Here is a 13,566-nt window from a genome sequence, read left to right on the forward strand (position 1 = left end):
CAATAGAGTGAAAACGGAAAAAAACAATCTTTATTTGTCCCTCATAAAGTCTCAATGTTCTTCCTGGAAAATTCACAAACCTAAGTATTTATTTCTCCAGGATGATCGCAAGGCTACATGTCAGGCTGTCCTCTGGCACTCAGTGTGTCTTTGTAACTAGTGAGAGGCATAACAGGTAGAATCAAGACAAGGACTACGACCCATTCCCACTCCCTTCCCTCAAAATGTCTTCTTGCCATGGTAGCCTATGGCCAAGCTACCTTCATGTAACATAGGACTGGAGCCCTCTGGTGGTTAAGAGGATCATCCCTGGAAATGGCTGTAGTGAAGGAACTAATCAACAAGACCTTATCCAGGGCCCGTCTATGTCCTGAGCCCTATGTATTAATCTTGGCTGTGCTGCTCAGTTCTCTCTTTTCCCACCCTCTTTATTTGCCTTTCCCATCTTTTGTAACACTGTAAGCCTGATTCTGATCTAAACGTTAAGGCAGGGTGGGCAGGAATCTGGGGTTGGTATGTAAAATGAATTTAAAAAAAAATCTTAATAAGAAAAAAAAAGAAAGAAAGAACCCTTGGGAGAAACTTGAGGATGGGCATCATGACTTGTGACCACGTAAGATTTGATTCAGTCACAAGAGACTCTCAGTGGATCTCACAAGAGGATTTGCCATTTGTCATGATGACAAGACAAAACATGAGCACAAACACATGCTGAGAAATGGTTCCCCACTGGAGGAAAATATCTATTCAATATTATAATTGATAAATGAAAACTTTAAGGAACATGGTTCACTATTTACGAGTCATTAACGTTAAAAACACCGCTTTCAAAATATAAATTTGGGCCTGTCTAAAGTTACGTGGGAGAGGTGAGCACTCAGCATCTCTGCTCACCACATTCTGAGTCTTACCTGTAGATTCAAGTGTTTCTAGGATATCAACACATTATTTGTCTCCCAGGAATGCATTGTAATTCACTAGTTGTTGGTGTGTGCTCTGAAAAACTCCACTGCATCTCTAAATACACCTTCCTTCTATCAATCTTATTCAAAGCTTTGCACCTGAATCTAACCTTGGAGGCATAATTAAGTGCAGCAGCTTACTAGTGGCTCCTGGGCAAGGGTACTTCCATTTTCACTCTAAAGGAACAAACCATTGCCCCTGAGTTACCATATTCAGGAAGAATGCCTACATAAGAATACAAAGTTTAATCAAGTTCAGTTGAAACTAATTTAAACTGCCACTATTCTTTTCATCAAACTTAATTCCACTTGGAGCTTTTACACTCTTGTCATATTTTATAAATACTTGTGAAGTTTAAAGCCTAGAAATGACCAGTAGCATATAATTAAACAGAAAAGTGATAAAGGTTATCTATCATTCAAGCTTTGGATATAGCCAGGGATGCAACAATTGACTACAAAGAAAAAATAAATACTATTTGCCAAGTAAGGCCCAAAATTAGAAAACACTGGGTCCGGTAAATGAAATCCTAATAACCTTTCTCCATTTCTGTTTGGCTCTCTAGGAACAGTTCTTGACAGTCTATGGAGGCTTCAGAAGCCTGAGCTTATCTCCTGCCCTCTTCTCCTTCCTTGGCTCATACCAAAGACCATAGCTTTAAGATCTCAAATGAGGTGACTCTGGCTACCTTCCCCACAGTATTTCTTACACTATCCTTCATAATGTATTAATGTATATTATGTACATAACGTGCCCCAGGATATCCATTTTGGACTATACCACATACATCCCTCTATAAGGACTTCCTATTTCTTTTCTTACTGCTTGAAATGTTCTTCTCACAGATGCTTCCTTAAATATTTCTTCCACTTTACACAGGTCATGGAATCCACCTTAGACCATCAGATGGTAAAGAAAGTTTTACAGAGCTGTTTGGGGCTGTTGAGACCCCGGGGTGCTAGAGACTAGAAAAAGCATGGGCATTCCTTTCCTGAAAGACAGGTGGAGGATGGGCTACTACTATAGCCCAGTGATAGCACATGCTGTGAGCAGAGAATTACCAGCATAAGCCATAGACACAGGAGTGAGAAGCAGAAAGGAGGTAGAGGAGAGAAGAAATAGCCTACCCTCAGCTTTCTTTCCCTTCCCTTCAGATTTCCTGCAGTGCTCAACCTTGGCAGGAGCCAGTGGCCAAAATATACAGGTCAGGCTGTCCACATTCATCAACCTCCCTGGAACAAAGTAGGACAAGGTACAGTGGACCCAGTGGGCAGATGGATGACTTGGAAGGAGACTCTACTCAATGGCCATTTCTTGAAAATTATTTTTCAGTAATCAATGCTGTGGGATGTTCTGTATGCTGTGAATATGTGTTGCTCTGATTGGTTGATAAAATGCTGATTGGCCAGTAGCCAGGCAGGAAGTATAGGTGGGATAAGCAGAGAGGAGAATTCTGGGAAGAGGAAGGCTGAGTCAGGAAATGCCAGCCTGCCATCCAGGAAGCAACATGTAATGGCACACAGGTAAAGCCACAGAACATGTGGAAACACATAGATTAACAGAAATGGGCCAAGTTTAAATGTAAGAGCTAGTCAGTAGTAGGCCTGAGCTAATGGCTGAGCAGTTTTAATTAATATAAGCCTCTTTGTGCTTACTTGGGTCTGAGCAGCTGCAGACTGGGTGGGACACAGGAAAAAACTCCAGCTACAGATCAGTATCTAAAATGCTGTCTCATTCATATTCTTTCTACAGCCCTTATCTTTACCTGACATTGTTTTAAATTGATTGTGTTTTGTTTGGGTGTTGTTGTTGTTGTTGTTTTGCTGTTTCCCACAAAAATATAAGCTCTACAATGGGCAGGCTTTGTCATTTTATTAACTATTGTATCCTTACAATTTGAAACATCTGCTGCTGCACAAGAGTCCAATAATTATTGGGTGAACAAATCCAATCCTCCCTTCGCTATCTAGAATATTCATGTCTGCTAAAATCAGAGACATGCAGTCGACTCTCAGTATTTCTAAGTAAACTAATCATACATATGAGCTCTGTACTCTAGCCATTTTCTAGGATCTAAAATATCATTCAGGTTACCTTATTTACTCTATTGATTAAAACTAATAAATGTAAAGATGTTATACTAAACATATACATATTCACTATATTTCACATACTTTTCTTTCTTTATTAAAATACAGAATAACCTAATCTCAAAACGCAAAGAAATACTGATATTCAGTGAGCACAACTTATAACATGGTACTCAGTGCATGGACATTCTGGCAGATCTGTTCAAATATTTTAACAACATAAATAAAAAAGTATGAAATACTTATGTCATTCAGAATATGGCAAGAGTTAATTCCTAAAATTAGCAAATATTTCTCTAGAACACTTTAAAAAATTCCTCCTGATAACTACACTAACAATTTATTTATAATAAAATTGGGTTTGACTCTTCTTTTTCCTTATTCTTTACAAAACACATTTTTTTTTATCTTCTTTATATATCTTCTTTCATACAAACCGGATACACTCAGTTTGTTGCACCGAATTTCACATACCACACTTCCTGCAAATGACCTCATTCTCCCACCAGATGCTCACATTGGGTCTAGTCCTTTAAAGTCAAGACTCCAAAGCCTACGCCTCAAGCGTGGGTGTAGTCAGAGTCACAGGCTGGTTGTATATCTCTTTCTCACTTAGACATTCTCTTTTCACCAACACAATTTTCAAGACAAATTCAGTTTCTTTTTTCCTGAAACTATAAGACATGACCGGCTGCAGTAGAATATTTTAAGGTATGTTACTTTTGTTCACGTTGCATTTGTTTAACTCTGTGAAGCTGTGTTGCTGTGCCTGTGTAAAACACCTGATGGTCTAATAAAGATCTGAATGGCCAATAGCAAGATGGGAGAAAGGGTAGGCAGGGTTGACAGGCAGAGAGAATATACAAAAGGAGAAAACTGGGAGAGAAGAGGAACAAGAGAGAAGGGAAGAACACCAGGGTCCAGCCACCCAGCTGCACAAGCAGCAAGCCACGGAGTAAGATTAAGATTTATGGAAGAGAATGGGAAAAGCCCAGAGGCAAAAAGTAGACTGGATACTTTAAGATAAGGAAAGCTGGCTAGAAACTAAGCCAAGCTAAGGCTGGGCATTCATACTTAAAAATAAGCCTCCACGAGTGATTTATTTGAGAGCTGGTTAGCAGCCCGCCCCCCAAAAAACAACAACCAGCACTGATCTGTTTCTGTAACTTTGTTACTCAGTCATGTTCGCAAAAGCAAACTGGGAAGGTGCACATTTGTTCCTGTGCTTCATCCATCATTGCAAAGGTCATTTGTGTCTCCCATATGGGGTGACAGGTGCTGGCACAATCAGCCAATAGGATGACTGCACAAAGACGAAATTCAGTCCACAGATGTTAGTCATACATTTACCTATGTGTGCCTCCCGTATGTTCATTTAACACATCAGAAATTAGGGCAACTGGCAGTCATGATGGTCTTACCTGCAGCCACGATGACAATATCTGCCAGCTGAGTATGGACCTTCAGTTGTGCTCTGGGAGTGTATCTGTGAGCTATTGTCACTGTTGCATCACCTGCAATGCAGAAGAGTCTCCATTAATGGCTACCGCGCTTTCCAAAAGTTTATTAAAGTTCTAAACCTAGGGAGATTATGTTGCTGCCCATGAATAGAAAAGTTGCTTTGACCTGGTTAGATCACTTTGAAAATAAAAAAAAGTCATTCTAGATGAACCAAAATTTAAAAGTCTACATTTCAGTTGTCTACATGGAAAACCAAATAAGGCTAGGGAGGGTAAGAGCTGTCTATACTTGGATGGACATTCTTTTTGATTTTGTGTTGGCTGGTTATACATTGGTGTTAGGATTGTACACTGGTATATTAATAAGGAAATAAGTACAAAAAGCAATATGATAAATGTTCTAAAAATGGACAATGTATTGCAGAATAGGGGATTAATTCTGCCAGGAGGGGATGTGAAGAACCGGTTCCTAATAGAAGCAGAGTATCCATTAATGCTTCTAAGCATGGATATAACAATTTGGAAAAATAAGAAAAGGACATTTCAAGTGAGAAGGTAAAGCAAATCGTTGCGGGGAATGTGTTTGGAAAAGGTGAAGAGGATTGGAGAAGAGCAGGAAGCTTGTGCATGAAAACTGGAGTGAGTTGGACAGCAATGAGGAAGGTAAGGAGCTGTGTCATCTCAAGGAATAAACAGAGTCCTGGGGAGGAGAGGGAGACAAGCATGGGGTGAGAAGCAGCCCAGGAGGAGTGGCACAGAGGAGTTCCCCAACAGGAGGCCCTGGGGACCTGAGGGGAGTGGAAGGCCAGGCAGCACCTCCACCCTAAGCCCAGCAGAAGATCGTGCAAACAGCAGGTCTACAAAAATCCGTCCATGTAACGATGAGTAACAAACACGGATTTGGTGCAGCAGCAATACGCAGCCCCACAGAGGACAAGTCTGGGGTAATTTGGGGAGGTGATGAAACTGTTAGGTGACTAGTGGTGACTAGTCTAGTCATGATGACTGTGCATTTGTCCAAATCAAGGGAAGTATGAACCAAATGCAGTCAGTTTTACAACACCAAAGTTTTAAAAGAAGTCTTTCCAAAGTGGCAGGAAGCAAAATGTGCTTTGACTAATTTACAAATATATCAAAAAGTAACAACAAATTGTTGTGGGAAACTGAATATTATGAACAAACATTGTAATTTTTTTAACTGGAGCTTAAAGTAATAAAAGCCAGAGGGAAGTGACATGAATCTATCCAAATTAACCTATAATGGTCAAAACTGAGAGACATTTCAGTAATGATTCTGGATTTTTGTTTTGTTTTGTTTTGTTTTGTTTTGTTTTTGTTTGTTTGTTTTTGAGACAGGGTTTCTCTGTGTAGCTTTGTGCCTTTCCTGTATCTTGCTCTGTAGACCAGGCTGGGCTAGAACTCACTGAGATCCACCTTCCTCTGCCTCCCAGTGCTGGGATTAAAGGCATCTGCCACCACCACCCAGCTCAGATTTTTATATTCAACCCCCCACCCCAGCCCCAATTAGAGAAATTCCCATAAAAACTCATGCAAAGAAATTGAGATCCGCCGGGTGGTGGCGCATGCCTTTAATCCCAGCACTTAGGAGGCAAAGCCAGGTGGATATTTGTGAGTTCCAGGCCAGCCTGGTCTACAGGGTGAGATCCAGGAAAGGCGAAAAGCTACACAGAGAAACTATGTCTTGAAAAACAAAAACAAAAACAAAAACAAAAACAAAAACAAATTGAGATGCAAGAATTTTCCAACAAGTCAGTCATATTAAGATTAAGAGTTGCAAATGATTTTGAAAATTCATGACCTCAGAGAACATTGTTCCTTAATGAAAGGAATTTGCTAAGATGTATGCTTAAAAATGGGTTAGGTAGCCTTGGCTGTCCTGGAACTCATTATGTGAGAGAATGGCCTCCAACTCAGAGATCCTTCTACCTGTTTTCCAAGTTCTGGGGTTAAAGGCGTGTGCTACCACACCCAGATCACCTCTTTGCTTTCTAATGTGTACATCTTTGTCCTATTTATTTTTGAATAACCTGTTTTACCTAACCCATTTGCAGAAATGCCCAAAGAACTGTTGGGGAGATGTGACATGTTTTATTACATAAATAAGATTTTGAAACATGCCAAGATTGGACCGACAGACTTCCATGGCTTGACTACCCTCTCCTAAGTCATACTGAAATTTAACTGCCATGGCAACAGTATCAAGAGGTGGGACTGGCAGCGTTTATTTAATGCATGAGAGCTCATGATTAATGCTGCCATGGGAGTAGATTCCTTTGAAAGACGATTTCCTCAGCATCGTCTGGTCACACTCACCCTTCAAAGCTGGAAATAAATGACCTCTGTCCTTCAAAGATTACTGGTCTCTGGTATTCTGCTATAGCAGCAAAATCTGACTCAGACACTGACAAACGTGAATGTTATTTGCTTAGATTATGTACAAAGAATGCAACATACAAAGGTTGAATGGGAAGGGAAGGCCAAGTCTGCTGGTTGTTCAGACATAATCATGGGAATCAACAAGTTGTTTTATAAGCTAATTAGCCAATAACACTGGCATATATTTCAAAATGTTCTGAAAGAAGAGTTTTATTAATGTCAGGTAAGAAACAAAAAGTGAAGTCAGAAATGGAATGAGAACATTTTCCTACCAATTCTTTTATAGCATTAATAGATACTATACAAAGAATAGAGAATGAAATCTACTATATAATTATTAAGATAATACAAATCTTAAATTTTAAAAAATATAGACAGAAAAGAATCAAAGTAAACCAAAAACAACGAGAATAGGAAGTACATTGATAATTCTGACCATATGTATTTACCATAAAAATAAATAAAAATTTTCAGTCACCTATAAAGGATAATAGAAGGTACAATTCAATAATAAACAGGACAAAGATGTACACATTAGAAAGCAAAGAGGTGGTCTGGGTGTGGTGTCACATGCCTTTAACCCCAGAGCAGAAGGATCTCTGAGTTGAAGGCCAGGCTCTCACATAATGAGTTCCAGGACAGCCAGGGCTATGTGAAGAGATCATGTCTTAAAACAACAACAACAAAAGGGGGGTAAGGTAAGTGGGATGTTTTGTGCCTGTAATTCCAGCACTTGGGTCACAGAGGAGGGGATTTCCAAACTAAGGTCATAAAGGCTATATAAAGACTTTAAGGCTAGCCTGAGACACTTACCAAAATCATCTCCCGCCAGCGGTGGTGGCGCACGCCTTTAATCCCAGCACTCAGGGAGGCAGAGCCTGGTGGATCTCTATGAGTTTGAGGCCAGCCTGGTCTACAGAGCAAGATCCAGGACAGGCACCAAAACTGCACAGAGAAACCCTGTCTCAAAAAACAAAAAAAAAAAAAAAAAAAAAAAAAAATCAAAAAATTATTTTGAAGGGGAAGAAAAAAAGGAAAGAGAAGGAAGAGCACAGAAGGAATGACTCAAATGAATATAAATATACAAGTTATAAATAAAATTGATATAATGAATAAAATAAATTCAAGTGAACATAAATGTATAAGTAACAAGTAAAAGAGAAATGCAATTCATAAAGGAGAAGTCACAAATGATATAAACAGAAATGCACTGTAGCTGCTGAATTTAATCCACCCTTTCAGTTCATGACAGACTGAATATAGAAAATACAAATAACATTACATGACTATAAGATATTAAATTCTAAAAAATAAATAATATATTTTATGTACTCAAACAACACTTTTAAGTGGTATTATTTTGGGTTGCATTGTTTTCATGAATACCAAAGCAGATAATTATATAATTTATAAGTAATTATCCTTGATCACAATGTACTAAAGGTACACACATGAACACACATACACTAGCAATCTGTGAAGTTCGATGAGAACTAAAATCTAAATGCCAATCTTCATTGAAAAATTATTATAGTCACGTCACTACTTCTTTAGTAACATCAAGCTAACTCAAAAGTAAGTTTGGCTAGAAATGCCCATAGCAGATATCAAAGTCATATTTAGACTCAACTGGCTGGTGTTTATGATCTTGATGATAACCAAACCATGCCAAGAGTCTTGGCAAGCTATTTGGTAGCCCTCGTGATGTTAGCAAAAGAAACATGAACCAAAGGAGTTAAAAGCACAAGTGTTCAGACTTCTACTCCTGCTGAAGAGCACCTTGGTAATGTTCCAGGCACCCATCTTTCTGAACAACTATACATCTTAGTTGTCATCGTGTGGAGAAGATGAGATTATGTGAAATGCAGAGAGATCAGTTCATAGATAGTATAATATTTCCAGTGAGAAGTAACAGTTGTCTTACAAGAATGTACTAGTTGAGACAGTGAGCACCATAGGGATATTTTTACACACTGTGCTGGTGGATTAAACCTGCTGTAGGTGAGAGAGAAATCAGTGATACACTGAGCTTCTGGTGAACTCATGGTACCACTTACTAAGACAGTGTGTGTTTATTACTATAACATACACTTGAGAGAAAATGTTTGGGCTCCTAAGTTTAGAAATTTTAGCACATGATCAGATGCCCTCCTTGCCTTGGGCATGTGGTAGGAGCTGTGCAGGGACAGGACCATCCATTTAACTTGTAGCCAGAAGCACAAGAATACAAAGAGACTAAGGAATCGCAATTCTCAATAATATACAACCAGCAACCTCAAGGCTTCCCACTAAGTTCCATCTTTGAAAAGCTCTATTTACTCTCCAGTACCCCCAACTCTGCCCAGGGAGTAAATCTTTACCACATGTATCCTTAGGAGACACTTAGAATCCAAGCTATGGGTAGAACAACTGGAATAAAATTGGAAATAAGGGTTCATAAACTACGTGTTTACTGAGCCATGCCTATGAAACTGTTGAGTGGATGCAAAAGTCTAGAGTACAGTTGGTATTTTTGAATTATGGGGCTACAAAGAATCTTCTAGGGCAATAGTTCTGAAACTGTGGGTTGGGGCCCCTTTCACAGTGTCTTGGTGAGGGTTTCTATTGCTATGATAGAATACCATGACCAAAAAGCAAGTTGGGAAGGAAAGGGTTCATTTGGCTTACGCTTCCACATTATTGTTCACCACTGAAGGACGTCAGACCAGGAACTCAAACAGGGCAGGATTCTAGAGGCAGGAGCTGATGCAGAGGCCATGCAGGGGTGCTGCTTATTGGCTTGCTTCCCCTGGCTTCCTCAGCCTGCTGTCTTATAGAACCCAGGACCACCAGCCCAGGGATGGCATCCACCCATCACAGGCTGGGCCCTCACACATTGATCACTAATTGAGGAAATGCCTTACAGTTGGACCTCATGGAGGCCTTTCCTCAACTAAGTCTCCTTCCTCTCTGATGACTAGCTTGTGTCAAGCTGACACACAAAACCAGCCAGTACACAGAGGGTTAAACGACCCTTTCACAGAGGTTGTATAGCAGATATCCTGCAAATCAAATTTTTACATTATGATTGATAACAGTAGCAAAATTATAGTAATGAAGTAGCAACAAAAGTAATTTTATAGCTGGAAATCACCACAACATGAGGAACTGTATTAAAGGGTCATAGCATCAGGAAGGCTGAGAACCACTGACCTAGGGGATGGGTATGGATAAAGATGTTAAGTAAGAATCTAATTCTGTGTTTTGAGAAGTCACTCCCTAGCCCAACCATAAATATTCCTTCATTGTTTCTAAAGATATAATGTGTTTTGCTGGCTCCTAGATTCTCATCTCCATTTAGTGACAGCTGCAATTAGGAAGCCATATTAGGAAAGACAACTTGATGATGCTAGAATCCAGATAGGATTGAGAATGCTGCTTGAGAAGTTGAAGGGGGAATGGCCTAGAAACAGAGTGAGCAGAAATGTCTAACAAAAATTAAAAGCCATGTGCACGGGTGGTAACTTTGAACTGCATTTAAATGGTTCAATAAACAGTCCTATTAAATGTAGGAATTGTCTTAACTTGAAAAGCGTGTCATACATATTACTGAACCCACTACATAGTTTTCCATTTATAAGAACCCTCGAGAGAAATTATGTGTCCTAGGATTCGAAAACTATTTTATTTTTTCCAGAGCACAAGTTTATTTTTAATCTTACAGATACTTATTTGGGTTTACTATTCCTTCTTACCCTGCTAACAAGTTCTTTTAAGTAAGTAACTAATGACTCAGCCATAAGTATTTAGATTCAATGAAGTAACTTCAGCAAATCTACATTCAGCTCCAGTAAATAAAAAGCAGCTAGCTTGACAGTGGGAATACCTTCATGAAGATTTAACGATGTCCTTATTTCAGTAGAAATCCTAGCTTTGGCTCCATTTTCAGTTTCAGTCCTTCCTTTTCCTTTTTCCTCACCATTTCTCTTTCTATTGTGTCTAATATATTGCCATGGGTCTATGAAGATGGAAACTTTACTTTAAATACAGTCTCAGTAGGTAAATACTAAAAATTATCTTAGGTTGAGGAAATGATCAGTCAGTAAAGTACCTGTCATGTACGGATGAGGACCTGAGTTTAGACCCCAGCACCCACGCAAAAGCCAAGCATGATGACACACACCTGTAATCCTACTTGGGGTTTGAGGGGCAGAGACGAGTGGATCCCTGCAGCTCACTGACCAGCCAGTCTAGCCAATCAGTGAACTCTAGTGTCAGGGAGAGATGATTTCCCAAAAGATAACCCAGAGAGAAGACTCCTGATGTTGACCTCTGGTCTCCAAACACAAATACACAAACAGAGAGAGTGGGGGGTTGGGTGGAGATGGGGACACAGATATGCATATACACTATATACACAGGTTTTGAAAAGCTTCATTGTAATAATAATTGGAGGTTATATCATTCATGTATAATATATCTAGAAATTATTCATTCTATCCTACACCAAGCTTTTCCCATAAAGTTTGACTTCTCCTTTGCCATATTTTGCATAGTTATAATTAGAATCATCTATTTCCTATGGCTAATGATTATCTTTTCTACTTCTCTGTAGTCTCGGGAGGGCAGAGTCCCGTCTGGTTTATTCACTGTTGCATTTCACACATTTACCAACAACGAACTGAGTCCCTCTGTAAGAAGAGAGCCTGAAGAGACAGAACCATGATGTTTCATTGTAGAAAGAGGGGTTTCTTTCTGTGAATGACTTCAGCATCAACTTCCCCTCCTTTACACAGTGTCCTGAGGTCTCTTCCCTCCTGATGCTGATAAGGCCCATTCTCCCCTACTGAACACAAGAGACTCTTGGGGCAGTGGAGGCTTCAATCGTCTTTTTATACAAAGGCATATGATTTTAAATATGAAAAAATGTTGATCTGTGGGGGAGCATCTAGTTGCTTCTTTCCCTCTTCCTTTCTTCCATAAAAAAATTCCTTTCAATAAATGATACATTCATATTTTAAATTCCTATTTGTTGCCTTATTTTGTACAATGTTGGCCTAGTGGTTAGCACATAAAAACATCAACAGATTTGCTGGTTCAATGAGTTATTTTATTATTATCTATGAATCCTTCTGCTAAATTTTACAAATTAAAAAAGCCTAAAATATTGTCATTAGGAAGTTGGCATTTGGCTGGGCATATGACATAGGTCTGTAATCCCAGGACGTGAAAGGCTGAGCCAGGACAGTTTTTGCAAGGTCTGAAGCCAGTTTAAGTTATGAATAGAGTTCTAGACCAGCCAGGCTATGCAAGGAGGCTTTATCTCAAACTGCCTCACCCCTAAAAGACGGTCGTATTTACTTCTTCTTGAAATGAGGGAGGAGGAGGAGAGGGAGAGGAAGGGTAAGGACTGGGATCCAGGATACACGAAGCCGAAGCAATGGCTGGGAAGTGGGAAAGGAAAGGAGGTAAAGCTGGGAACCAGCAAAGGGTTTCAGGACATAGCACTCCCAGGAGCAGGCGGGATGGTGCTTTGGGAATGGTATGCAGACTGTGAAGACTCAGTACAAGGTGGGAGGAAGTGGCAGGTGGCTAAGAAGGAAGGGTGAAGCTTTTCAGTGCCCACTTGGACAGGTATACAGAGATCAGAGACAGGATGCTGTGTGCTGACACCAGAGCTGATATGTGCTAGGCTGAGGTCAGGACTGCAAGAGAAAGTGAAAGAGGATAGAGGTGTTTTTTAATTTTGCTTTTTAACTTAATTTTTTTGAAATCTTAACACTTACATTTAGTTATTTTGTGTGGTAGGGCAGGTAGGGCTTGCATGTCCCACAGCATCTATGTGGCGGTCAGAGAACAACTTTCAGAAGTTGGTTTTCATCTTCCCCTATGTGGGTCCTAGGGTATTGACTCTGCAGCAAGTGACTTAGCCCTGAGCCAACTCGCCAGCCCTGCTCTATAATTTAAATAGGTTTCATGTTACTTCCCACTGCGGAACAATCCCAGGTGTCCAATAAGAATGACTATTTCCCAACTAAATGCTTTCGAGATACTAGCTAGCTTAAGTTAGATGACACTGCAGTAAAACACTACTATTATTCCACCGAGAAAGTAAGACAACAATAACCATTTGCTGTGGTGATATTATGTTCCCCAAAATATTGGGCACCCTAATAAACTTATCTGGGGTTAGAGAACAGAACAGCCACTAGGTAGACATAGAGGCCAGAAAATGGTGGCACACACACCTTTAATCCTAGCATTCTGAAGGCAGAGATCCATCCGGATCTCTGTGTGTTCAAAGCCACACTGGAACAGCCAGGCATGGTGACACACGCCCTTAGTCCCAGGAAGTGATGGCCGGAAGCAGAAAGGTATATAAGATGTGAGAACCAGGATGTAGAGCCTTTGTTAAGCTTTTAACTTTTAGCAGCAGTTTAACTGAGATCCATTCGGATGAGGACTCAGAGGCTCCCAGTTTGAGGAAATGAGATCAGCTGAGGAGTTGGCGAGGTGAGGTTAGCTGTGGCTGGTTCTGTTTCTCTGATCTTTCAGCATTCACCCTAATACCTGGCTCTGGGTTTGTTTTTACTAATAAGACCTTCTAACAATTCGTGCTACAATTTGCTTATTTTCTAATACATCAACAACACACACTCAAAATTCTAAATTAGTAA

General features: G+C 39.9%; 1 protein-coding gene across 5 annotated transcripts in view; it reads right to left on the reverse strand.

The window, feature by feature from the left end:
* Window positions 1-13,566, reverse strand: part of Mthfd2l (methylenetetrahydrofolate dehydrogenase (NADP+ dependent) 2 like) — a 109,115-nt gene that overhangs the window by 57,965 nt on the left and 37,584 nt on the right. For all 5 annotated transcript variants that reach the window (XM_036201376.1, XM_036201381.1, XM_036201379.1 and 2 more), the window contains exon 6: window positions 4,475-4,567. In XM_036201376.1, coding sequence (XP_036057269.1) covers window positions 4,475-4,567 — 93 coding nt within the window. The remainder of the gene's footprint in view (window positions 1-4,474; window positions 4,568-13,566) is intronic.

This window comes from Onychomys torridus, chromosome 10 (genome assembly GCF_903995425.1).
Source record: "Onychomys torridus chromosome 10, mOncTor1.1, whole genome shotgun sequence".
NCBI classification, from domain to species: Eukaryota; Metazoa; Chordata; class Mammalia; order Rodentia; family Cricetidae; genus Onychomys; species Onychomys torridus.